This window comes from Patagioenas fasciata, chromosome 1 (assembly GCF_037038585.1).
Source record: "Patagioenas fasciata isolate bPatFas1 chromosome 1, bPatFas1.hap1, whole genome shotgun sequence".
Taxonomy (NCBI): Eukaryota; Metazoa; Chordata; class Aves; order Columbiformes; family Columbidae; genus Patagioenas; species Patagioenas fasciata.
The window spans coordinates 130,887,234-130,915,229 of NC_092520.1; the positions used below are offsets into that span (position 1 = coordinate 130,887,234).

General features: G+C 41.1%; 1 protein-coding gene across 1 annotated transcript; it reads right to left on the reverse strand.

The window, feature by feature from the left end:
• Positions 1 to 2: 2 nt before the first annotated feature.
• Positions 3 to 27,996, reverse strand: LOC136107356 (ovostatin-like). Its single transcript, XM_071799274.1, has 35 exons — positions 27,923 to 27,996; positions 25,666 to 25,849; positions 25,166 to 25,322; positions 23,601 to 23,653; positions 22,695 to 22,715; positions 21,497 to 21,665; positions 20,882 to 20,966; positions 19,957 to 20,068; positions 19,465 to 19,579; positions 19,142 to 19,251; positions 17,158 to 17,316; positions 16,581 to 16,808; positions 16,140 to 16,197; positions 15,489 to 15,634; positions 14,274 to 14,423; positions 13,292 to 13,462; positions 12,867 to 12,999; positions 12,184 to 12,280; positions 11,438 to 11,666; positions 10,074 to 10,197; positions 9,626 to 9,744; positions 9,123 to 9,174; positions 8,260 to 8,343; positions 7,193 to 7,369; positions 6,635 to 6,716; positions 6,022 to 6,178; positions 5,536 to 5,610; positions 4,306 to 4,471; positions 3,814 to 4,034; positions 3,062 to 3,277; positions 2,515 to 2,639; positions 2,085 to 2,175; positions 1,412 to 1,480; positions 459 to 564; positions 3 to 116 (listed from the first exon to the last, which is right to left on the reverse strand). Exons 1-35 carry the CDS (start codon positions 27,994 to 27,996, stop codon positions 55 to 57), a joined length of 4,377 nt encoding a protein of 1,458 aa, XP_071655375.1. The 3' UTR covers positions 3 to 54.

Here is a 27,996-nt window from a genome sequence, read left to right on the forward strand (position 1 = left end):
TTCTCACTTGCTTTTTTTTTTTTTTTCCTGGCTTTCACTTACCTTTTCTAATCATTAGTCCATTTCTGCTACAGACTCTTTGCAAGGCGACGTATACTGAGCAACAGCATACTCTTCTGGAGAAAAAGGGAAGAAACATTCCCATTAGCCTGGAGACCACTTCCTTTCCCTGGAGGTGGATATACCCTATACACACTTAAGCTGGAGATCCTTGAAATCTCCTCCATTCTGGGACACTTTCATAACTTTCCAGTCACACCTACTTGTTACTTTGGGCATGAGACCAAGCTCACTGAAATGCAATAAGTCTCTCCCCCAATGCTATTTCAGTTATTAGTACAGTTCAGAGGAACATTTGTTCCAGGAGGATTAGTTCTGGGTCTCCTGTAATGCACACAGTATTTCTGCTGTCCCTGTCCCTCCCCACCATTTCATACTGGTTAAAATCAAAGACCTACCTGTTTCATAGTAATCATAGATCTGCAGAGGAGCTGGCTTGGGATGACTCACTACGAAGTCTTGCTCAACCGAGAAAATTATTTGTTTCCTTTTCTTCTGTGGGATCTGGGAATGGAGGGACACACACATATTTTTATTTGTACAACACCATCTGGAGCTCACCAGGGTGATTGTTTATATATTCCAAGTCCCACTGATAAAGATGTGGGACATCCATTATCTACCTGTCAAACTGAGATCAGAAATCTGAATGGAGAGTCCGAAGTGAAACTGAAGAGTTGTAGGTTTCTTATCTTGCTTCTATTGTCTGATTCTGTAGTTATTATGCATCCTTTTACCAGAGAGGGAGAAAATGTCCCAAAGGACTCAGCTTAATTCTCCAGGATCCCCCAATAGTCAAGATGATAGACTCACATTCCAACCCTTCCCATTTCAGACATAAACATGATGTGCCACTAAGAAATTGGGAAGCAGTATACATGCATCACTGGGATATTGGCTTCTGTTGTTAGTTCTGCAGGGTCTCAAGCAAAAGTACTTTTAATATGTAAATTCTGATCCAGGGATTAGGTTAGAGGTTAGAGTGGGAAATGAACTAGTGTAAGAGAAGGAGTCCTGTTGGAAGGACTGAAGTTTATGAACTCCTTTTCAGTGTTGATTTACTATTGACTGAAAGGAGAAAGAAGTCTGACTATTTTTATGTGCTTTTTTGTATTAACTTATTTCTAGTTTCTAGTAGGGCAGTGTCAGTTCAAAAGTGTTTGGAACATTGGGATGTTACAAGCAGTTTGAGGATTAAGCAGCTTAGTGTTTACAGGGGAAAACTGATGGGGAAGGAAACATAACAAATGCACTCTATAGAGTGTATCTTCTCTGTAGATGCATCTGTTACATGGTGTTTGCATCCTTTGTGAAAATCAATCATCAGTGAAAATCAGTGATCAGGACTTACATTTTTCAGATAGAGGAGAACATGGTTTTTCTTGCTTTCTGCTTGCATTACTGTACGACCATCAATGAGCTTAAAAACAAAGAAATGGAGATGAACTGATTTATTCGTAATCCATTAAAAAACAAGTGCTACTTCAGATGTTACCACCACATGGCTGTGGGATTAATTCTTTTCCTAGCCAAGTATCAAGGGTCAGAAGCTGATTTTTAGAGTCCAAATGTTGCTGGATAGATAGAGGGGACTCAGCAAAAACTGCCACTTTGTGGGGTGTATGAACACTTCTCAAGTGCATGAGATGCACTGCAGTTCATTAGGAGAATACGGCCTGCCTCCAGTGTTGTATGGGTTTCAGAGCTAGTCTGATAGATTTCCCACCTTTCCCTGCTTGGGAACACCATACAAATCAATTTGTATGATGTTGCAGTTGCTGCTGCCAGCTGGTCAGGCTATAGCTGGAACCCTTCCAAGTTTTTAGTGCAGGAAAGTCTGCGTGCTCACAGCTCCCTATAGGGCATTCCAGTAATGAAGACAGCACAACCATGCAAACAGCTCACAAGGCTTGTGAATGAATGATTCTTAACCAGGTCTTTGTTTTCATCCAGATCCTATCATCATGACCAGTCTTCTCCTTTGTACCTGGGGTGACTCATTTAATCTTGCTCCTATAGTTTACCTTATCCAGGGAAGACTTAACAGGAAGAAAGCCAGAGAGCATCTTCACATCAATAATGACCATGTTGGTGCTGCTGCGCTTCCCTGTGTAACTGAAACAAAAGAGGCCCCCATCAGTCTGGACCATACCTGGGGAAGCAAACCTCAACTCTCTGCTCCTGGTCTCACAATGCACAGGGAGGCTGGTGTGAATCTTGCTGACTGGCTCAAATGGGAGACACTGTGGGGCCCCTGTTATGAAGGGTCCAAGTATATGCTACCACCATCAGTCACTGTCACAAGGTCTTTCGGGATATTGTGACTTACAGGCCGATATCGTCAACACATTGATCAGCTCACGTTTCTGGACTTTATAAGCAGAACTGAATACACACAGTATCTTCTCAGCATGTCTTGTCATCTGTGCAGCTGCTTTGTTGACAGCTCATTACCTGCTTATGATGACAATATCAAATTTTGCTGGTCGATCCAGTGGGCAGGAAGCATTTGATGTCCGTACTGAGAGTGAAAATCCGAAGGCCCCCTTTGGAAGGTGGATATTGTACCTCAGTGCTGTCTGAAAGAGGAAAAAACCCTTTTGTTCAGGCAAGGGTTTTCCTTCACATTCCAAAGAACAAGTCTCACACTTAGTGAAGCTTCCTGGCGATGTTGCGCTTGGTTTTATATGGAAGATCCTTGCTTACATCAATGGTGGACACATCACACTTTTGCTCTATAACAATGAAGGTGCTTCTTGTACCCAGAGCCACTTCCCAGAAGGAAACTAATTACTGATCAGAAAGGACTCTTCTTTCTTTTTTCATCATGCTGTGAATCCAAAGGAGTCAGAATGTGGGATGTGGAAAAGAGTGTTTAAATAGTTTAGGGAAACTAAATAATTAAGAAAAAGTAAAGAGAAGTTGGATATACAATCATCAAAAGCATGGCTGTACTGTATGTGGAATATGAGACACAATGAAGAGGAGAGCAGACACTTACTTGCATAAGGACACATCCACTGCCATTCACTGTTTGGCTGTATTTCCCAGGGACCTCAGGAAGAAGACTCTGTTGCAGCAGGAGCCTGTTCACATTGTTCACAATAAATACCTTCTCAAAAGGCTTTTTGGAAGTAATCATCACTACATTTTGCGTAACAGAATTGTAGGTGGCCTCACCATAAGCAGCAAGGGCTTGAAGAGCAATGACTGTGTCCTGAAGGAAAAGAAAAATAAAAATAAACTACAAATTACTACCAGTGCAGAAGAAGTCAAAGTCATGGTTCTGATTTGAAGCACAGTCATCACTTCATCCTGTGTAAAGAAACTCTGAATTTGTGTATAATCCCAGGGTTCCCATGTATAAGAAACCATTTCATTCTGACGTGTGTTTTAGGGTGGAAGAAATCTTTCTACTCGTATGAAGGTCTCAGAATATAAGTCTGAGTACTAGAACACACTTCTGGAGTTTTTCATTATGGTGAAGCATGTGTTTTCCGGGGAACTGTAGAACATCCCCAACACAAATATCTGTATTTGCTACTAGTAAAATTACTCCTGATCGTCCTTAACCTTTCTATAGTTTTGAAGAAGAGGATAAAAAAATGAATTTGAGCTAAGAGAAGGGCTTGGTCTCTGTGTGTTTGATACAGCAGACACAAAAGAGAACTAAGGAGTCAAAACCCCACTGGCACCCTGAACCAGTGCCCAAGTTCCTAGGACTGCCTGGGGAGCAGAAGGGAGTTGCAGCACCTGTGTGGAAGAGAAACCTCCATAGGGATTCTGCTGCCTGATGATCCATTGCACAATCTGTGAGGCTTTTGTGAGATCATCTTGATTCCGGTTGGGTTTGTAGAGCAATGCCAACAGCACGTAACTGGTAATCTCAACTTCAGCTGATGAAGCATGGTCGAGGAAGGAGGGAGATTTTTCTGATGGAGATCTCTCCTCCTGTTCCCAGTGCTGTGAGCCATCTGAATACGCAAAGAGAGGGTGAGGATCAACCAGAATAGATTGGAGGTGTCACGGCTTTATGCTGCCTCAGAGGCATACTGTGTTCTGGCCTCTTCCTCACAAGTACTCTCTACAGAGTAACAGGTGGTCTGTAAATTAACTCCACAGAATATTTGTGGAGGTTGGTTCATGTGCATATACTCTCAATATTGTAAAGGTTGGACCACATATCACCAGTGAGACCTGTTTCCTCTTCCCACCTCCCAAACTGCTCAAATGGCTGAAACTCACCAGTTTCCTTTGCCGATTTCTGTAACACTCTAAGGAATGATTCACATTTTTCTGCCTTGCCAGCTAAGCAGAAAGCATAGGCCATGAGTGCCTGAGTGTAAACATCACTGATATTCTTCTTAGATGCAGTCTCCAGGCAAAAAAAGGAATTTCGGGCTACAGGGTACTTTGGTAAAAAAAAAAAAAAAAAAAAAAAAAAGGTGACATATGGGTCTAATTCAGAACAGTAGTCCTCACCTGGCCAACAATTTAATTTCTTTAAACCTGCTCTTCATCCTGTCACTATCACAGTAATGAGAATGGCACCTCAGTTCCTGCAGATACTTCAGCAGAGAGAATACAGAATTCTTTAAAGAGCGATTTAAGATTGAAACATCATACAAATCAAGTAGCTTTTCAGTGTGTTCTTGAAGATATTGGTGTATAAACACAAGACTCTTCTGTTTCTTTAACAGCTAATTCCTCTGCTTACCTCCATGAGAACAATTCACTCTTGTGCTTCTATAGTCTAGAGTCTCTTGTCCCAAACAAACCCAACATAGTAGTCTATCCTCAGTGACTTGGTGCAATTTTAGTTTAATTCTGTGGAGCTGCACTAGGTTTACACCACGTAAAAACATAGTTCGATTTTGTGCACTCACTAATGCACTAGTCAGGAAGGTCCTCAAAAAGGATATTACAAATTGGAGGCAGAGAAACTCTTATATTGAAGTCTAACATCTCCACTGTAGTCTCCTTTCTACTGACCACTTTTTAAAAAAGGACAGATCAGCTTTTCAGTCTTCTGGAACTTTGTCTTTTCAACATAACTTTTAGTTCCATTTGTAGACTTCATGGATTTACCTGCAATAACTTACTTTCTTGAGTGAGCCATGTTTGAAGCTAAACCATAGTGTATGGGCTATTACTTGTCAAGATTTTTTTTATTTGAAACTAAAATGTGTCACTAAATGTCTTGGGTCTCTCAAATAGAAGATCTGAGGTCTGTACAATTTCTACTTGAACACTGGTGCTTTAAGAAGTATAGAGATGGTGACCTCCTCTATCACAGGAACTTGTACAGATACAGAGCAGGGTCACATTCCCTGGGAGCTGTCTCTCCCTCCCTCTCTCTCTCCTTACTACCTAGTTTGTACCTAGTCTGCTATCCAGTTTGTAGCAGACACTGGCACCAAGTCAACAGCTGGGGACCAATTCCAGGTGCATACCAGCAGCTGAAGATCTCCTTACCGAGCTGGAGTGCCCAGCTTCTAGCATGGCAATGGTGATGTAGGCAGAAAGTGACAGCTCATTATCTACTCCTCCCTGAAAAGAACACAGAGGAATAATCAGTAAATGCCATGAGTGAGAAGTATTTAAATATGAATTGTTTTATTCCAGCTGGGAGAGTGTGGCTAGCTCTGGAGGCAGTCCAAAAGGAAGAAAAGCATCAACAAATCTCTTAAAGAGCTTTTGAGTCAGGAGAAGCCTGTTGCTGCCACCCCAAAGAACATCACTCCCTCAAGCTTATAGTCCTGTAAGCCTATCTGAAGTGTTCATAAGATATAAAGTATGGTGCGGGAAAGGTGATTGAGCTGAAAATAATCACTGTAAGGTGTGGAGACTTAGCCCTTGGCAGAGGAGAGACATTTGGAGTAAAGTATAGTTTTTGACAGTAATGGGAGAGAGCATTAATGAAAAGAGTGGAAATTTGACAAAGAAGTAATTCTCAGTCACCTTCAAGGCATTATTGAAGAGTGTTCCAACACTTCGGAAACAGCCATCTGGCTTCTGCTTGCTTGCCAGCCACATCAGGGTTTGAGCCTGGACATTGTTATCAATATAGATGAAGTGACTGGCTTGTGCAAATGATTTGTACACAAAGGCAGTGAGCCTGCAAGGGAAAGACGAAACTGTGATATGAGCGCTGCAAGCAGGAACAGAAAAAGTCCCTCCCTTTCATGCTATACATAAACATGTTGGTGGCTTCGTTTATCTCTGTGTGCTCCTCCAAGAGAAAGTAGTTAAAGGAAGAATAGCTAGATGAGACACAGGAAGGCTGTCCAGCACACTCTGGGCTTGATCCTGGCCACAGAGTGCTGCAGTGCCTTGGGTTTCATGGGAGACAGCAGGAATGCAAATCAAGATGTCAGATCAGTCTTTAGGGATGGTTTTCTCTCTGCCCACCCCACCTGACAGGAAGTAGAGAGCCATTTTTCTTAGTACTTACAGAGTCCCAGTCTTAACCAGCTCTGTATATCTGATTTAGCTAATAAAGAAACCTCTTAACTGCACCATGTCCATTCAATGCAAATTCATCTCTGATCCATTTCTGCTCCCAGTCACTCACCAGGTGTTCCCTTCTCTATCTCCTGTGCCAAAGATGCTATAGGACCCATCAGGGTGTTTGTATGACAGCTGCTTCTGGTAGCCTGCAAAAAACACAAAAGTGTTCCCTGATTTAAAAACGAAACACTATTCTGTTTGCTATCAGATTTATCTGAAACCACAGTGGACAGGAGAGCCCCGAGGAAGCTTAAATGGAAGCATGGAACATCTTGTCCTGCAGAAACACTGGATCACAGAATGGGCAGAACTGTATCAGCTCTCTGCTCCAATGAAGCTAACAGGATTAGGATAAATGCTTTGCTTGGATGGAAAAGGAGAAAGAGACTGAAAGGCAGAACCTCAAAAGAAACATGACAGTTGAGTCTTAGCAAATTAGGACAAGAAAAGAAAGAAGATAGAACAAAGATAGAAAATGTCTTGATGAGGGCAGTCCCTTGGGTCACTGAGTTGTGTTACAGCAGCAGTGCCGTACTGCTAGGATAGCCATGCTGCTGCTTCTGCTCACTGTGCCTCAATGGGGTTTTCAGTATAGATCATAGAGGAAGCACCAAGCTCGCACCGCTCACTAAGTATCCGATGGCCTTGGATTTGACCTCCTCACTCAGCTGTCCTGTCTTGTTCAGATAGTCGAGGATGTAGATGTTGGGTGCAAACAGGACCATATTCTGCTCTCCACAGCCAAATGGCATCTGGAGGAGCTGGTGCACATTCTGCATAGCAGTGCCCATGATGTCACCTGGTAAAGTGGAGATGCCAGTGGGTATTAGCACAACTCATGTTCACTGAAATAAACAGTAATTTCTGTTCTGTAGGCAGAGTCATGGAAAGCCTAGCTGTGGTTGCAAGCCTTTCCAACAAGCATGAAACTCTTGGTGATGAGTGATTTGCTCTGTTCTGCTTTGCAGTCAATATAGAAATCCTTTCCCTTTCTCTCCTTACTTAGTCTAAATTGCCCACACCAGAAACACTACCTATTTTAATGCCTCTTCAAGCAGATACTTCTTATTAGAAGTGAAAAGAAGTACCTTCAGGAGAATTCTGTTTCCAGAGGAGTGAGGGGGAACAGCCCAGAGATGCTACAGTGAATCATGTTTTTCAGAATTAAGAACTAATGCTGAGAAGGAACATTGGTTATGCAGATGGATCATAGACCACCTCTTCATTGCTATCTTTAGGAAAGATAGCACAGACCCAGCAAGCAATTTCTGTAATGAGCTGAAATCACCAATATTACAAAGCAAAGACTTCATGACTAGTAGTCATGTAACCAATTCCAGGTTATTTCCAGGAAGAGACTGAAAAGAATCCACTGGTATCTCTGATTTGCAGGAAGGTCAATGGAAAAAAGTCTTACTGACCTAAGTCTGACTGAGGTCACAACTCAGAACTGTGCTACTTCAGACCAAAACATTCAAATACAATAAATTTGAAAAGAAAAATGAAGAAGGGTGTAACCAATATTTAAATTTGTTCTCTCTGATGCAGCAGAGAGCATTGCCAGACAGGATGAGAATCAGTCTCTTTGCTCACAAGTTTCCCACACAAACATTTTGAATCCTGAAAAAGCTTTCATTTTTTGTTTTTTACATTATCTTTCTTTTTTTGTTTTATCAGTTATATATTTACCAACAACAGAAAAGGAAGCTCTGGCTGATCCTTCCACCACATTTGTAGGTAGATCTAGAGAAACATCTTGAATAATTACATCATCTGTGGAGAAAAATATTAAGCTCATTTGCATAGGAACATTGGTTGTACCAGTGAAATGTTCCTGGTAGGAATTGCACAAAACTGCACACAAGAGACAGCAATAGACAGAAACTCATAGCTGTCTCTGAGAACATAAGGAGAGAGAGGGGCATGACAAAATCAAAATTGTGAAAACTAGGTTAAATGGTCCATTAACTGTCACTGCTCAACAGAAATCAGTTGAACAGGGCAAGGCTGGTGCTCACAGGCTGTAGTGTCTGGGAACCCTGGGGATTTTTTCAGTGAGACACTGGGAAAAGCTTGTTGGTGATGGTCAGGGTTGGTTTTTTTGCCTCTTTTATGCAGAGCTTCTAGGAAACCTTGGAAACTGTTTGCTGTCAGCACTGAGGTGGTGTGGAAGGGAACATTACATTCCCTCTCCCACTCCCACTAAAAGTGGAAAGCTACAAGCTACAGTTATTCATGCAATAGCCGACAGCAGCTGTGTTTGAAAGGCATAATAGATTTTACACAAATGGGTCATCTCCCTATGATAGCTCCAGAGAAGCCTTCTTCATCATTTGAGCACTTTCAACTGCAGCGCAGTCCCTGAGTGACATGCACCAGATCACACAGGAGGTTTGTAGCAGGGAATTGAACTGTAAGTGCTCACACTGGCTGCCATTTGGGCAATTTAGGGGAAAAGAGGAAGGACAGCATCAATCAGCACTGCAGGAAAGAGTGCAAACTCCAACCTGCCTTTCAGTTCCTCACAAGACAGCAGTATATAAGACCCTTACCTGTTGTACAGATTAGGGAGTTTTGGGTCTTTTCCCTTCTGATGCCTTCAGGCTGCATGGTGATGGGAAGGAGAGACACATGCAGTGGATGAGCACAAAGCATGCAGAAGCAATGCAGTTACAGAAGAGCCACCCCCATCCCATCCTCCAGCATCCTTAGACAGCTGGTTTGAAGCAACAGTTTACAGGTTCATGTTTGATGTGATTGCTACTAAAAGGGATTTCCCATCAGATGGAGTTCCTAATTTCCAGTGTCTCCTGTGCATGAAGAAGATATGCACTTACCAACACCCACTGATCCTTCTGGAAGAGGATGTCAGATGGGTGCAGACTTGGTCTTAGATTGAATGGCCAGACCCTGCCCCAGCCAGATGAAGGTGGAGACAAACCAGGAGTTCATTAGGGAACATGAAAAACTTTTACTTGCTTTTAGTACTTTTGCTACATTTTTCTTTCCTGATGGAAGGGAATACAGGGCAAACAGTAAGAGTTGTCAGGAGTACCTCAACCAACAGTGTTCTGATCTGGGTGTCTCTGTAGTCAATACTGATGTTTCTAGGTGCTTTGTCTCCACAAGCTCCACCATCTTTGGTCTCTGCAGTAATGCTGAATACTATATTACCTTAAATAATAGCAGAAAAGGAAAAAAAAATAGACCTCTTTCATGCAGATTGATGACTAAAGTAATAAATTTTATCTGATAATGAATATCTACAGATATTAGTGCAAAATAATGAACGGTCAGTCATTCTAGGTCAGACATAGGGGGAGAGAGCTGATGTCTAAAAATGAGAATGATAAACACACTGCAGTTGTGGAGGAGCTATTCAGCCCAGACAGCTGGAAACACCAGTGGTGGACCAAGTTCTCCAGGTTGGAAGAGGATTATTTTTTTGCAGGTGAGGTATAAATTGATTATTAACTATCTCAGGTAGATTCAAAGGCACTTACCAATTTCTTTGGAGAAAATTTTCCAGACATGGGTCTTTCTTTGCTTGGCACATACACATCCATCATCCTCTGGGGAGATGAGTTTGGCCTGATAAGCAAGGGAATCTGACAGCACAACGTTAATCTGAGAACAGAAAGAGAAGTGTGATGATATAAAGATTTTGTACCATACGAAAATGGTGCTAGAGGAGGTGAGATAGTCTCTGCTCATGTCCAACGTTAACATTGTAGAGCATGTTTAAGGCCTGGGATGATGGTGTTAGATGAATCATCCATCAGATGTAACCTTAACAGTACTCCCTTTTGCTTCTTATGACATACTTGATTGACATGTTAAATATCCCATGCATACATTTGATTCCTGATCAGAATATTGAGTTATGTTATGTCCAGTTGAGCTGGTGCTAATGGCTTTGAACTAATTTGCAAAGGAAACCATTGTTTAGTGGTTTTTCCTTCAGTTGCTGTAGGAATACTTAAAAATGAGATTGCAAGATGAAAGCTTCAGTAACAGAGATCTTTTTTCTAGGATGTTTAAAACCCTAGGCCTTTTGTTTTGTTAGGCCAAACTGTTAACAGAGTTTGGAAAAGAACATTCCTAATTGTCAAAACAAGCAGAAGAAATCTAGGCTCCAGACTTGCCTCTTCTTTGTTTGTTTGTTTGTTTGTTTGTTTTCCTCAAGATTCCTAAATACAACACAAGAAACAAGAAGCCAACCAGCTCTCTCTTTTTCTTTCTTCAAGCATCCTTTAAATTGTGTGTAAGGTCCCTCCATCCAGAGTTGCAGTGCATCTGTGGTCTGGAGGCATTTTCCCTGGAAAGTACTGAATATTGAGAGTACAACTCCTCAGTGTCTGGGAGCAATAGAGCCTTTAGCTGGACAGAAACTCTGTAGGGCAAGTACTGGACTTTTGTGCTCCACATTTGGGTACTTTCACCCCAGAGAGGAAGAGTTTGTCTGTTCTACACTTCTTGCTCTTCCCACTTCCTTCTGTTTGGCAAGCACAAGCCCTTCACTTCTTCACACTTTCCCGTATACATCTAAAGTAAAGAACCCACTAAAACCAACGATGGCTTACATGACTGTGGATGGTGAATGATACTCCACAAAGCACTTGTTTCCTTCATCTAATGATCTCTAGAAACAGTGCTTATACATCCATCCTAGTCACAGCTCACACAGATCTCCCTCTGCTTTGTAGTGGCAGTGAAGGACAAATCCAGACAGGATAATCTGTCATCAGACAGAATGAGCAGTGGATCAACCAAGAGCAGGGGCAGATCTAGTCATCTACACCAATCATATAGCTGCAGCTTCCTTGGAGATGGGGTAAAGTCTAAGAATGTGGACAGAAGTACACACCCCAATGCAATGATCTAGGTAGTTGAAAACATTTGCTCTAAGCAGGAAATCTTCTCCTCGGATGATAGAGTATGGCAAGGTCAAGTCCACAAAGAAAGGCTGGAAGGCAGTCAGGGTGGCAGGTGCAGATATACCAAATCCAACCAACTCTTCCACACAGAAGGCACTGGCCTTCCATTCAGTGATGGTGTCAGGGATGGTGTACGAGATGCTGGCTTTTCCAGTAGAGCTGATGGGAATGGATAAAGGACAAGTTTAGAAAGGGAAAGTTTCATATACCTTGCTTCTCAGTAGAGGCAATGGGCTTTGAAAATCAGCACTATCCCTATTCTGTCTGCAGAAATCCCATATCCATGTCCCCCCAGAACTTACCACCCAAATCTTCTGAGAAAAGCCCATTTGAAAGTTCTTCTGCCCATCATTTCCCTGAGTTTTGAAAGAAAACTCAGAATTTTCATTTTGCAGAATCACATTTTAAATAGAGGTGTCCCTCTTCCTAGGAAGGGAGTATGACTCATGGTACACACATTGTGGAAATAGATGTCTTTGGGGACAGAGTAATTTTACCATGGAAAAGAAGAGGGCAGGTGGGCAGGTGATGATTGAGAAAGCTACATCTTCCAGGCCAAAAGGTAAGAAGAGGTGGCAAGGAACTGCCACTTTGCAGGACATCAGGGGACATGTTTAATAACAATTAAAAGCAAGGCAAAGAGAGGGCAGTACTCAGTTAAGAGAGCAATACTCACTTAATTAGAAGTATATCCCAAATCCAAGTTTCAGGGAAGAATTGCCGAATAGTCTCAAGGACAAGTCTCTTCTTGCGTTCCTCTCTAGCAACTTCAGCTAGTAAGAAAATAGGAATTCAGTCAAATTGGGTTTGTGTAACAAAGACTCTCAGAAAGGACAGGTTTTAGTATGCATGGGCCAGTATGAAGGATGATTAGCTTTTACTCCTGTCTTTGTGAGACTATTGGTAATGCCACGCAAATATTAATTAATGCCACTAATGTATCTGTGAGTTAGGTATAACCTGGTATCACAGAGAAAGAAGACATTATTTGAGTGCTCTGTTCTCCTGATATGAGTATGAGACCTAGAACTAGAAGTCAGGTCATTTGGCTCTTAGATCTACTGTCACACTGTCTATTCAAACAAGCTCTGGTCAAAAGGGAATCAGTATAAACAGTGTTAGTTTTGTGGGACATTTTACCAATTGCCAACACTTCCTAGCATGAAACTGGACATGAGTCGGAAGTGTAGATTTGAAAGGCTTTTTTGGGGATCGGCCATTATCATAACCAATTTCATTTTGTGCCGGACCAATATTCAATATCAGTACCAATGTGTTGCATAAGTACTGTCCATATCCATGTCACGTTAAGATCGTTTAAGGAGTAAAATAAAATCTCTTTCCTGTCCCCTATGTTACCCGATGATTTGACATGGTGTGAAGAAGCCATGAATCCTGCATTCAAGAAGTACGGTGGAGGTCTTACAGTCTCACTAGTACACACAGCTGGTTGCCGAACCTTTGAGTTGGTTAAAAATTTAATGCCCATATCCTGTAAAAAATACATTTCAGGGTTAGCCATAACCATACTGTAGCTGAGGTTTATTTTAGTTCTCCCTCTTTCCCATTACTGCCTTTCCACCACAGAGATGCCCAGAGACATCTATGCAGAGACTTGCAGGAGCTTTAGGCATGGTGGAGAATCACAGTAAGCACCAGAGCCAATTGAGAATAGATGGCCATGAAGAGAGTTTGTGGTGTATGACTTTTACTAAAAGTGGTATTTGCAGAAATATCTAAAGCTACTCACTTCAACAGACTTAAGTAGTGTACAGAACATTTACCCTGAGGAAATGATACACATCTGGGCCTAATCCAGACATTACAGGTGTGTAATACAAGCCTTTGTGAAAGATGTTGTCAGGTGAGACACAGGGATCTTGGGGGTCATCTTCTAGATTGAGGCCATTGAAGATGTAGCCTTGAAAGTCTTGCAGGGGATGTAGGCTGTATATCTGTAAGGGGGAGGGAAACACAAAACTCGTATATGTGGAAAGATCAATTCTGATTACACCATCATGTTGCAGGTTCCCAGAGCTGAGATGTTTGAAACAATACTCTGTTTCCTGGATTGAAAACTGGCTGAACGGCTAAACCCAGAGAGTGGTGGTCAGTGGGACGAAGTCTAGTTGAAGGCCAGTAACTAGTGGTGTACTCCAGTGGTCAATACTGGGTTCAATCCTGTCAAATGATCTGGATGATGGGGCAGAGTGTACCCTCAGCAAGTTTGCTAATGACACAAACTGGGAGTAGCAGCTGGTATACCAGAGGGTTGTGCTGCCAGTCACTGGTTAAACCAAATACCGCATGAAAGAGAACTTCCATCTGCCAAGAAACAAGGGCTGTGTATTGCCTATTATAGCTGGTTTATGAACAGCACATGAAAAAGGCAATGGCAGTCTAACATCATCTAACAGTCTCAAGTGGTAAGACACCGTAAGGGAGGAGGAGGAAGCAGTGCCTCAGGGGAAGGAGACAATCATAGAATCACTTTGGTTGGAAAAGACCTCTAAGATCATCGAGCCCAACCTTTAACCCAACACTGCCAAGTCTACCTCTAAGCCATGTCACTGAGAACCTCATCTATGCATCTTTTAAACTCCTCCAGGATGGTGACTCAACCACTTTCCTAGGCAACCTGTTCCAGTGCTTCACAACCCTTTCTATGAGGAAATTTTTCCTAATATCCTACCTAAACCTTCCCTGGAGAGGGGACACTGCATGTTAAGCCATTCAGACATACATGTGTTTGTTTGGGCAGCTCACCGTTTCTGCAGACAGTTCTGTCTCAGACTTCAGGAGCAGCACACTCTGATCCACTGTGCTCACAGCACAGAAGGAGTTGGGAGCAGCTTGAATGACTAAACTGACTTTGGAAGCTGAGTGCATCTGCTTTTCAGAGAATTGCAACTGGACCTGAAATTTATCAAACAGATATTGTTACGGCTCATTCCTTCCGCTCGGTGCTGCTCTGGATGTGTGTGTGAATGGAGGGCAAGAAGGGCAGTAGAAGTTTCTGTTAAAGAACAGATAGTCTGCATTGAGAAGAGCATCTGATCTCCACTGGCTCTGCTGTCCAGGCCTCTGCTATAATGGGTGCTTAGGACTCCTGTAATGGGTGCTTTTGGACTCCTGTAATAGTTTAAATGAAGCCTACCTGAAGTGATTTAAAATGAAGTGTGATTCTGCCATATTCTGTTATCAAATCAAATCTTATTATAACACAGACTGCATGTAAAAAATGCTACAGTGAGCAAATCAGATTTTTACTAGATCCATGGATCACCTTAGGAAATACAGAACAGGTTCTGGTTTGGATCTATTCACACATGTTAGAAAAGACAGAACAAGCAGGAGGGGAAGACCACGTCAGGTAAATGGAAACATTTTACTTAACCTCATTTGTTTTGTCTTCTCCCAATGTTTCATGGGGTTTTTTAGTTGAAAACTAGAAAGGTCAGAAGACCTGAATGTTAGAAAAATCTTAAAGGTGAAATCTGATTTAAAAATCACAGAGGAAATTGTTTCAGTGGAGAAAGCATAGGAAATCTTAAATTGTAGGTTGGGTTTTCTGCTTCTTTTCTATATGTATTTAGTTCTGGTAAACACAAATTGTGTTTTTCAACAAAAAAGTGTAAAAAATTACATTAAATTTTAAAGTGGGATAAGACTAAAGTGTCTTCGCTCTGCTAAAGAACAGTCTAAGCTAAATAAGACACTAGTATAGTTCAACAGAGGCAGGAACAATCCGAGGGTAGTGCAGCCTACTGAAAAGTAGCTTTTAACATTAAAAGAGGATTTACCATTTGACAATAATGTCAGGCGGTGGTGTTAGAGAAGACACATAAGGACAACAGACTAATCCTAAGATAAGTGGATGGAAACAAGAAATAAAACTGGAAATCTGTTCTGAATGTGTGCACAAAGAATTTGTATTTATCTGACAGCAGGTAACACTTGCTGTATCTAGGTGCCTCTCACCTTGTTTTTGAAACACTTCTCAACTGGAAATCGGACACTATCTGCCACCAGCTCTCGGGCAGGGTGTAAGGTATATACCAGCAACCGAAGGGATGGAGCCATTTTTTCATTGACCACAAGTGGGATCGTGAAAGTGCCGGTTTGGTCTGTTAGAACAGAGAAAGGACCAATAAGGAGAGAAGTGCAAAGATCTGCTGTAGTAGTAGCCATCCTCAACTGGCATATAGCTATACCAGTCAGTGAAGCAATATACTTAGATGATAAACTGAAAAATCCTGGATTTGCCAGGAGACGACATGCCTGGGTTTAGATCCAGATGCTCTCTGATTTATTGCGGATTTGAACATGTGGCAAGATTCAGATAGCCCCCTACAACAGACACTCTGCATTCCCTACTTTATCCTTTGGGAAGATCTTTACAGGACACTATTTCTTAACTCATATCAAATGAACTAGTTGCTGGACTAAATATGACTTTATAGTTATTTTAGTGGTAGTGCTAGTATCATGCACACATGCATGGATGGAGACAGATACAGCCCTCACAATAGCTGCTGAATACATCCAGGAAGTCTTTCCTCAGTCCTCAGTTCAACTATCCCCCAACCCTTTTTTTTTAATGCAGAAACATGGATTAGCCACTTAACTTACCAGCTTGGATATTAACTTTAATTTCCCCTGTAAGGACAATCTTGCCTTTTGCCATGCCCTGTGCAGAAAAGAGCAACACATTTATGGGTTGGTAGAGGTTGTCATGAGAAAAGAGCAGTCAGGAAAAGGAAGAGAAGAGGGAGGCAGAGAATACCATAAAGAGTTTCTAGGAGGGGACAAGAAACCTGGCCTGAGACATTATGAGGGTGGTTCCTTACTATGAAATGGAGTAACATGGCAAGAAATGGGGTTCATTTTTCCTGAGGGGGTAGCTTTGCAAAACCACCTCTATCTGTTTCTGTCCTTGGGTTGTTGGCCAGAGTGCTGGCTGGTAAACCATAAGCTGGAAGAGCACTCATTGCCCTAATTGCTGTGGATGGACTGCCACATAGCTGCCTGGTCAAACCCTTTCAACAAACCATGCAACAACCCCACACTCACTACATAGAAGAAGTTTATGGTGTTGATGGTCTTGTATCCTTCTGTATTCAAGATATAGTGCACAGTGATCATCCTCTTCTGCCCACAGCTCAAATCTTTCCAGTAAGGTTCAATCCTCACAAAACTGCTAGTCCAGGAGTAGAAGCGCTGGATGAAGAGAGACGCATCAGGGTAAAAAGGCTCTACCCAGCCTTCAGAGTGACACTGCTCATTGGTTTTATAAGTTGCCTGATCGGGAGAGGGAGTGGGGAAAAAAAGGAAAACAAACATATGTCACTAGGGAAAACATCACATACTGACATCAGAATGATTAGTTGACACAACGCATATAGTTAAGAATTGCATCTAAAGTGAAACTGTTAAGGAAAAAGTAGCAGAATTATCTTGCAGCCTTGCACAAGGCCATTGCATTGCAACTGTTGTTTTCCTCACTTCTTCTGAGAGCATTACAACATTAAATAAGCTGGACAAAGCACAATTTATTACCAGAATTCAAACCTCATCTCATCTTTTGCAGGTTTACTTTGAGAGACGTAATCTCTCTCTCTGTCTCTATTCAGCCTTGTTTTATACTCACTCTCAGGTTGATCTCAGGATCAAACATTTCAGATGTGTCAATGCTAAACGGTGCAACTCCATTATTATCAGTGGTGAAGTTGTCCACATTCTTGTTGTTGACAAATAGCTGAACAACCTCATTGGAAATAGGAGAGTTGTCTTTGCCTACCAGTTTGATCTGTAGAAGAGAACATGAGAAATGTTCAGTAAATTATCTTTCTGTATATAGGTACTAATGTTTTGCACTCCTTTGCTCTCCATACAGTAGAATTAATTTTTCTGCTTAATTCAAAGCAATAATTAAGAACAAAAATGGCTGTCTTCACTTTCTGGAAGCTGTCTCAGCTATCTTATGAGGTTCGGAGCAGGAACTTCCTCAGCATATGCTACATCATTGATAATGTTCTTTTGTGGAGCAAGAACTCATCTCTTCCCTGGTCAGTCCCTTCTGATTACACATTCCCAGTTTAGAGATATACTTCCTTTCCTCCATTTTTTCCTTTCTTAGTCTTGAGAGTCTGCTGCTGATACCTTCAAGTGTCTGAAGGTCTTTTCTCCAGATCTTTGTTTTGAACACTTTTCTGATTCTGTCCTTACTGCCTCTGGTGTTTATGTGTTGAACATTTAAATTACTACAGTAATAATAAATAATAATCATAAAATAACAGATATCATTAAGTAAATTATAGGTTGCTAGAACAGAGCATTCATTTTGAGTTATTTTCAGAAAAAGGCGGCAGAAGTAATAAAATACTAAATACAAGCTTAAGAGAATGACTATCCTCACTGGGCAGAAAGAGCATGGAGACAAACGACATCTGAAACAAAAATAATAATAGGGAACTAAAAGTATTCGGGTGGATGTGACAAAAGTGAAGGCATACAACATGTAGCCAGCAACAAATGCTTTATAGTGCGGGGAAAGAGCGTGAATAGCATGTGGTAGCACCAGGACAGGTACTGGGATTTGCTGCATTTTGAGAAAGTATGAGTATCAGTGGCTTCCAGGCAGTAGTTCCCCTGATACAATCCTCAAGTGTTTGTTGTTGTTGTCTGTGTGGGGGTTTTTGTTTGATTGTTTGTTTGGGTTTTGGTTTTTGTTTGTGTGTGCGTGTGTGGTTTGGTTTGGTTTTGGTAGGTTGGTTGGTTGGGTTTTTTTGCACAAATGTGAAGAACCTGCCTGAAACCATCATCAGCAGTTTTGTCTCTGAGATGTGACATCCAAGACTTCTACCACATGTCTTTCAGCATGTTTAACCTCTAGCACATGTGAGAATGTGTGCATTTGAGGAACTCACTGGGGCACAGCTCCCCAGGAAACCTGTTGACCCTCATTCTCCAGTAAGGAGTGGCAAGGTACACAGCAGTCTGAAGAACAGAGTGGGAGTGGAAACCAAGTAAGAAAGTTATATAGACTTCTTCCAGAGGGGGATAAAAAAAATCTTTCAAAGACAATGTCTTCTCTTCTTTCAGTGAGGCTGGTAAGATGTTCCCTTATATTTTCCTCATGGAAAAAAAAGCTAAACTAAAGGAGAGAGAGAGATATTTATCCCTACCTTTTAAACCACTGACAGAGTGATGTGACGTTTGTCATGAAACATACAATAGTGAAAAAGTTTTTTGAGACAGCAATAATTGCTATTTTCTTTTTTTTTTTTTTCCTTAAATTGCTTTCACTCTTTCTTCCTCATTTTTTTCGTTCATTTCTGGCTGTCATATGATGGTCAATTCTGAAGGAATAGGCAGTGATTTATATCAAGCTTAAAAAGTGAGTTAGAAAAATGCTAGTTAACGGATTGTTTTGATTGAAAGCATTTCTGGCAGAATCAAAGAATAAACTAATACTCTTCAGTATTCAGAATTACCAATAGAGCACTGTACGTAAAGAAAGAAGCTTTGGGAGAACACCCGCACTCCAAGCAGTCCCCCAAATGTTCCCATCAATGTTGTCATGTTGTACCTGTCAGTCATCTTCAATGCAAGCTCTCTATGCCCTTGCTTACCTGTCCAAAGTAAGGAATTCCTCTTCTGTAGTGGCGATCCATGTTCTCAAACTGTATACTGCTCATTATCCGAGTTATGGAAATGGACTGAGTGGCTGTAAGTTGCACGCCTGTAAGACACATCCAGAGTCAAGAGAAGATATACTTTGTCTTGCATATGGCTTCATCAGAGTTAACGTTTGCCTGGAGATGGTCACAGTGCTTATAAAATGGATCTTCTTCAGGAAGACAACTTTGTACTCAGCAGGCAGAGGCTGAGTATTTTCTACTCTTCTTTTTGACCACAACACTGATGCTGTTTCTGATTGTTGAGAAGGGATTACCTGTTCCTTTCTCTGTGACAATGGCTTTCACATCAAGATTTCTCAGGTAACCAATGCGATTTAGCTCAAAGGTGTTGGAGCTGAAAACCTGGGAGAGGCAACCCTCTGTCTCCAGCTGTGGAAAGGGAAAAAACCAAATCCTGTTACCAAGGATCACTGCTTTCAAAGGATGCTGGGAATACACAGACCCTTCTTTAGTGAGTGACGTCTTTTCTCCCTACTTTTAAGATGATTTATACAGGACAGATGGAGACATCACTGTCTACACTTTTTACATGGGAAGCCGAGGCACGAAGAAGGAACTCAGATCTATGGGAAACCAAGAAGAGAAATGAGCTGTCTTGAATTGCTAGCTAGTGATCTAAGCAAATATATGAGTAGAGTGAAGTGAAGCAACAAAGAGAGAAAGAGAAGTGTGATGAGCAAAATGATAGAAGCAAGAACATAGGAGAGAGGATGAGCACAAAGAAGAAGAATAATTACGTATCATACATCTTTGGTAAATGATTGACAAACTGGCGTTTTCTTGCACCTCCCATATGAATCAAAATCCCTGCACACGCTAAGCTGGACTTTCCCTTCAACAGGCTGGCCATAGGTGTACCTAGGGGAAGAGGAAATAGGCCCATGAACTGATGCTTGAAAAATTGACTTAAGCTGATATATGCAGGAATAGACCCAAACCAAGCAGTGAGCTGGGAAGCCAGAGAATGGAATAGTTTAACAGGCTTTTTCCTAACTCTCCTGCTGTTACAGAAAGATAATACAACTCAGAAGTTTAAGTATTAATGAGTTCTATTTATCCCTAAACACATAAAGCAAAATGACACCTTAAACATAAAAATAAATACCTTTATAAGCGTGATGGACAGCCATGGCTACTGACCAAATTGTGACTGTTATCTCCACTCTTCAGCTTAGACTGGAATTCTAGACTCACTGAAATCAAAGCAAATCTCCTCATATCTGCAAGGGTATAAGGATTTCAACCCTAGATTCAAAATTATGAGATCTTGGTGTTAGAGTAAGCAAAATCCTGAAGGACTAAGCTTGGAGGGGGAGTTAAAGACAGCTAAAGACAGTTAAAGACAGACCCCTGCTGGAATTTACAATGCTGTGCTATATGAAGGTCTCCCTCTGAAATGGATTATTTGGAGCAGACACATTCCATTTTAGCAGTCTATCTCTCAAAAGATCTATTCAATCCACCAAACATCAGCTGGAAGAGAATATTCATACAATAAAATGACACAAGCACATGAGTAAATGAAAACTTCAACCACCAAGTAAACCCTGACCAACCTTTTCTGAGGTCCTATTTATTTTTGTCTTTCCTCTAAGCTCTGTCTCTTTCTCAATCCTTGGGAAGTTCTTGCTCTTTATCATATTTCCTAACCACTCTGCACCTGGTACTTACACTCCACAGACTTTCACTGTGAATTCTGAATCCAGGACTGTAAGGCTTTCTGGTGCAGTGACTGTGACATCAAATTTTGGCAACACTAGGACAAAGAATGAAAAGGAAAAAAAAAAAAACAATACTGGCATATTGTAAACTTGCAGGACCTCCTGAAATGAAAGAGAAAATGAGGATATATCATCAGTGTTAATCACAGATGGAATGGGATCTCAGAATGGGAGTGCCAACATTGTCAAGAAGTGGCCTGACCTGTGAAGGCTTACTAACATATTTCTACAAAGCTTTGAAGAGAAGTCAAGACTTACAAGGTGAATCCTGTGAGGTCTAGATGACTTGCAGAGCTTTGGTCAAGCAAGTTCATGGACATGGCTAGGAGAAGGTTAGTTTGTCACAGTGAAATTTGCAATCAACTTACTGATTTGTTGTATAGATTATTTTCCTAGCTGAATTTGTACAAAACGGTTAATTTTTCTTCTTTGACCTTTTACTGGTTTTGTTTGTTTGTTTCCTCTCAATTTCTTAATGACAACTAATGAAAGTTTCTTTTACCAGGAAGCTGTTTGAAGTTTTAGCGGTCAAAAGGGTTGATTGAAAACAATGAGTAGCATTTACCGTATTCCTCCACAAGGAATGAGTGATTTGTTTTATCTCCTGACTTCTTTGCTACGACAATTTTGTAGTTCCCCAGGATAGGCTCTTCTGTTAGTGGGAATTCAATCTGGATAATGTTCATCTCTGACGTCACATTTTGCCACTGAAAGATCCTGTTGCCTCGTGGATCCTGAAGAAAAAAATAATACAGACTCAGATTATTTACCTTGGAAATCTACTGCTACTAGCACATTAAACCAGAAACAAAGAAGTAAACAGGGAAAGTTGCTTTAAATCATTGGGGAAGTTGCTTGATGCATGTGTGTTGAGATAAATTATGCCTTTGTATTCTGATTATTAGTATTGTTGGATACTTATCTGTTGACCTCAGACTTAGGCATCTTCTGCCAACCTAGGTGTTATTCTCCATCATCAAAGGAAGCTGCACAATACTGCTCTTTCCTGCTTTTTAGTATATGTTGCTCTGGTTTTATGTCAAGAGGGGAGAGAAAGAGAATCTTCATCCTTCCCCTTCAGCCAAGCTCATCTCACACAAATCTTGGTCTTCAGCAACACACTCCCCCCCCCTTTTTTTTTTCAGCTGCCAGAAGAAGGAAGGATTTCTTCTGCATTCACTGAGGTGTTGTTTGACTCTCAGTGTAGGTTATGCTAGTTACGCTAAACAAAACTCATCTACACCATTTCCTTGAACTCATTAAAGCACTAACTGCAAAAGAACACACACATAGACCTTAAAATATATATGTTTCACTGCAAACAAAATAAAGTCACCTGACTTCACAGCATAACATGAGAACTTGCAAGAATGCTATCTAGACATGGACTGTGATTTCAAAAATCACTACAAAATGCCATGGAAGTGCCAACATAGCCAGTAATTATACCTACAGCCTATCTCTGTTTATAGTTTTCAACAGCACTTGAGTTACAAAAAGTTCTACCCCAAAATAACTTGAGCAAACAGGAGGAGGTGGAGGGGAGGCACACATAGGAACAGTACAGCTTTTGACTGCTGAAATGAATATAGGCATGGTTTCCATGTTAGTAAGGTTTAAACAGCATCCTAGGATTTTATGAAGTTTCTGTTACTTTCTGCCAGTGTACTCAGAAGGAAGATATGGCTATGTGACACATACAAACACACGTGCCTTACAATTTTAGATGCATAATACAGTACAAAGAGAAAAAAAATTCTTACCTGAATTGCAATCAAGGGATACTGAAAGAGTAAAAAACAAAGCGAGAGAAGAGATTAGGTGGCTGAACAAACAAAAATTATTTTTCTGTAGGACTGTGAGAAATGTATAAAAAATCAGTATAATACCAGTAATCGGAGATCCTAATCTCTTATTTTAATCAGTTTAATAGCACATTTACTTCAAGAAGAAGGTTACATGAAAGGAAGAGATAGGAATGTTGGGGCAGTTTCTGTTCATACTGGATTTAATTTAGAGCAACTGAGTAGTTAGAGTTAGAAAGATGTATGTAAACCATAATTCAGGCTTCTTTGATCTTATATTCTCACTCTGCTTATTAACGCTAGCTCTTTGGTAATATTGTGCTGTCTTCTGCATTACAGCCACCTGAGAGGTGGCCAGTAAATACCCTTCCATCTCTTGGCTTATGTCATATGAACATGAAGACAGCTTGCTGGTAATGAAAAAGGTACCTCTGGTGAGATAAAGGATTGTGGTAACAACTTTCATTTTCATTTCCCTGTTTCTAAAATGAACAAAGTACCAGGTGGATGACTTAAGAATTTTTGCAAGCAACAATTGCTGAACGGTAATAGCAGGAGATTGTGGGCTTTCTGGTCAGAGCTAAAATAATGTCTGCAGCAACACAGTGGAGGGGGTTTTGAGCCTCTGTCCCAGTAACAGCAGGAGCTGTTGTGTCAGGAATCCAACCTGCTACACACTTGTACTCTTCCCTGTGACTCTAACGTAATGGAGGCTTATAGCTTGTTCTTAGGAAATCATATTAATTATTTGGCATTTAGATTCTGCAATATCTCATTTTATCCACAGCAACTGTTTATTTGAACTTTGAGAAGAGGTTGTCGCCCAGTAATTTTAAGAACAGGGGAATATTACTGGCTACTTACCATCTCCTGAACAGGTTTAAAATTGAAATCCAGGGCAACAACACGAAACATCACTGAAAAGACAAGGAACAGGGTGCTGGCATTAGCTGTAGTTTGTATGGCTGAGCATGATGTTTTGCATTCATTAGTACTCCTAGTTTCACTGGATCTTCTAATGGTCTCACTTGCACAGGATGCATGTAATAAAATACATCTGAAGGTAAAAGAATCGTACACAGACTTTGCTGAGGGGACTTTTTCCAAGCATTGAGTTCTCACATTCTTTCATGAAAGTTTTCTTAATGTCAGAGAAAATGGATGACCGAATGAATAAGAACTCCTATGCAGGTCATGCAGTTCCAACTGACAGCCGTAACTCTTTCGGTGGACAGCATGATGTAGGCAAATTTGTTCCTATTAATTTCTCCCTCTCTAAAGCAAGGTTTGTTGCTTTGAACATATGAAAGTTCCAAATATCACTGGAACTAGGTGCAGTGTCAGTTTTTCATAATGCAGTGTAATTCCTCTTGGTTCAGTTTGTTCTCATCTTGTACAGTTTTTTTGTTGTTGTTTTTTGGGTTTTTTTGGTTTTTTTTGTTTTTTTTTTTTTTAAACAGGAGGAAAACTAAAAGGAGAACAATGAGCTATTGCACAATGAAAAACATAAAAAAATGTTTCAAAAATGTCCTTGTAAATTGTTATCTTAATTTAATTTAATCTACTGTTTCCCTCACTTCAAAACCAAGTCATCTGACAAATAATCAAGACTTTTTTCATGAACACCTTGATGGCACCAAATTCTGTTCAGTAAACTTTCCTTCGTGCTATGTATCTATGTAGATAGAACACATCCCTAAATAAAGTATAGCTGATGCAGTCTAATAGCTATATTATTGGCTGACCTCTGGAAGGAACTATTCTCCTAGTGTTTCCTACAGTGTTCTAGCTGTGTGCTAGAAACCTTAAAACCTAGAAATTAATTAAGAAATGGATCTAGATATATGGTTCTTTGCATACATGGAGCTCTGTTTGATGGCCAGATGAGAAGTATGGACAAAGGAAGAGCTGAAGAGCAGGAAAAACAACATGAAAAAATAAAGTCCAAAACCATCAGAACCCAGAAGGTAAATAGCATGATTTTGTGCTTAAAAACTTATAATTAATCTTAAAATAATGGATTTCACTGCTAGTCTTCAGACAGTCTTTGATGCTGACCAGCATCACAGATAGAAGAACTGTTTTATGCCAGGCATTTAAGTAGTGACCTAGTCACCTCTTTCCATTATCTTGACCTGTCACCAGTAATGAAACAGCAACAGTAAAAGCTCCCCCTTTCCCTCAGCAGGGAGGAAGGGACAAAGAAAGTAATAGAGACTGTGGGATGAGAGTCTCCTGCCATCCTGAAGATGACTCTTAGAGTTCCACAGGAAATACTTGCAATGGTTTTAACAGAAACTGGTAAAAGAACTGCAGGAACTGAAGAAACTGCCTAGGCTGTAGCTGAGTCTGAAACACACTCATCAGAGAAATTCTGTCTAAAGAAATCACTTCCTAAAAGACATGTTATAAACTAAATAGATATTCACCACTCTGTCCTGGTTTGTAGATAGGTTTGTCTGTCTGCACGAAGACAATGCTCTCCATGTTCCAGATCATCACTGACCGCCGCTCTTCTAGGCTGACTGTGATGCCCTTGGCAGAGAAGGAAATGAAAGCCAGTGGGACAGAACTGACAGGAAGAATCTGTGAGGAAACAGATAAACAAGCAGGGGTTGCTATTCTTGAAGTCGTTTTCCCCAGAGCCTGTTGAACAGCTATGCCTGTGGCCTGTGATCCTGCAAAGAGACACCCATCTCACTTCTACCACCTTCTTCACCTTCCATCACCTTTCTTGGACCTTTCTTATTTCTTATGTCTATTAAAAATGACTCCTTGTTTGTTACTATATGTGTCTCCTCTGATGCCCTTTTCTTTCAACAAGTCTTATTTCTTCCGTTGCTTGTTGCTCTCTTGTGCTCTCTGCTCTATTTTTCTTGTCCCTCCTTACATTTCTTCTCCATTAGGACATAAGTTAAAATTAATTTACCGTGAAGTTGAAGCACTGTAGACCACTGCTTGCTGTCATGGTTTTCTCAAAAATAGTGGTGTTAACAGCACCGTATTCTAGGATGACTCTGACGGATATTGTCTCATTGAGATCAAGGAACTGCAGGCAAATCTGACCTGGAGAGTCACTTTGGAGGACAGCAGGCACCATCAGGACATACTGCCTGTGAGATCCAAATATCAAAGTGATCACATCATAGAGAAAGGAGAAACAGCCTCAACCAAATGAAGCAAATACAAAACATTGATATTATTCAGTACGTACTGATTGGTTTAGATTAAATGCAGGACACTCTGCCAGTGCCCTTCACTCTTGCCTTGCAGCTCCCAGCGAGCCCAGCCCTGGGTGCCCCAGACAGCTCTGACAGTGCCCCCCACTCTTGCCCTTTTGCTCTTTATCCGAGTCCTGGACCCACCTCGTTTTAGCAAAGTATGCTGCTGTTACTACTGCTATTATCTTTTCTGAACACACAGGTCAACTCCTATAGAAGTTCTGCAATAGGCAGAAAGTCTGCTTCGCATTGAATGAGAACCATTCACTTGTCATCCACATTCCAGCTTAATTTAGCTCTTCAGATATAAAAGATGAGTCCTGGTAGTATTTAATATTTAAAGTAAAATTAGTGGCACTAATTATCACTGTCTTTAAAGCCTTATCTTGAATACTATTAGTAATAATATGGTAGTTCTTACGGCTCAGGTTCCTTTGCAGCTGTTACATGCAGGAGAAGAATAGCCAAAAGAAACTTCAGCCACAGTTTTCTCACTGGGAGACAGAAGGAAGAGATAAGCTCTCTTCCCAAGAAACACTTCATTGCCTACTAGTTTAACAGCTCTGCAACTTTCTTCACCAAGGACTCCAGAGAAAAGGAGTTGGCCCTTCAACTCCTCCCCAGCTCCTTCCTTAGATGTTAGTGCCTTTATAATTGCAGCAAGGGGTGGAGATCCCAGTCTATTCCACTGCTTGCAGGAACCTCCCCTAACCCTACTGCAACCAAAACCAACCCACTGTCTTCAGACTGTAACACTTTATGGCAGTTGTCTGAACTTGTCTACACAAAATATCTTTAGTGGTCTTGTTTGAAAGGCTGAGGGAGCTGGGTCTCTTTAGTTTGGAGAAGAGGAGACTGAGGGGTGACCTCATTAATGTTTATAAATATATAAAGGGTGAGTGCCACGAGGATGGAGCCAGGCTCTTCTTGGTGGCAAACAATGATAGGACTAGGGGTGATGGGATCAAGCTGGAACACGAGAGGTTCCACTTAAATTTGAGAAAAAACTTCTCAGTGAGGATGACAGAGCACTGGAACAGGCTGCCCAGGGAGGTTGTGGAGTCTCCTTCCCTGGAGACATTCAAAACCCGCCTGGACATGTTCCTGTGCAACCTCACCTAGGCGTTCCTGCTCCAGCAGGGGGATTGGACTAGATGATCTTTTGAGGTCCCTTCCAATCCCGAACATACTGTGATACTGTGACACTCTTACTTTTTAGACTGCAGCTTGGCACAGCACAGAAAAGCACAAAGTGACCTAAAGCAGAATAAGCCTATCCAACCAGATAAACATTTGAGAGCTTTCCCCATGGTTGTTGAAATTTACCATCTGGATTGACAGTCTGGGTGAAGTAGGCTGACTTTATACTTTGACATCTGATTCTGGTTAAAATAATGTATTGGTCTCCCTTTTCCCTTGCTTCATAGGTATTTTGAATATCACTGAAATGGGAACAGGATAATAAAGCAGTCAGAAACAGAAAGAGAACTGAAAGGATCTAATTGTTTCTACCTTAGCTATTGAGCACTTTACAGTGTTGTTGAAGTTTGATTCATTTCAGCTTGAACTTAGCCAGTCGATGGATCCATGTGAATTTGCTAGTGCCCCAGGTTTCTAGCTTTTTTAAAAGGGAGAAAAAAATCTGCTTTCATCTAAAGACCTTATTTTAGGATAAAGAAAGATTACCTCCTTCTTTTGTTCTCTTGTGCTCTTGGGAGAATACAAAGCATTCTGTGTGTTGCTCCACAAGAAAAGCAATGTTGTTTGATAACTGTAATTCGGTTTTTTCCATTTGTATTGGTACTGGGTCTGGCTGGGATGAAGTTGTGAAGTCAGTTTTCTTCATAGTAGCCTGTATGGTGCTGCACTTCACATTTGTGGCTAGAATAGTATTCATAACTCACCAGTGTTTTGGCTATTGCTGAATGGTACTTGCACAGTGCCAAGGCTTTTTATCTCCCCTACCTCCCATCCAAAAGCCAGCAGGCTGGAGGTGGATGAGAGATTGGGAAGGGACACAGCTGGGACAGCCGACCCAT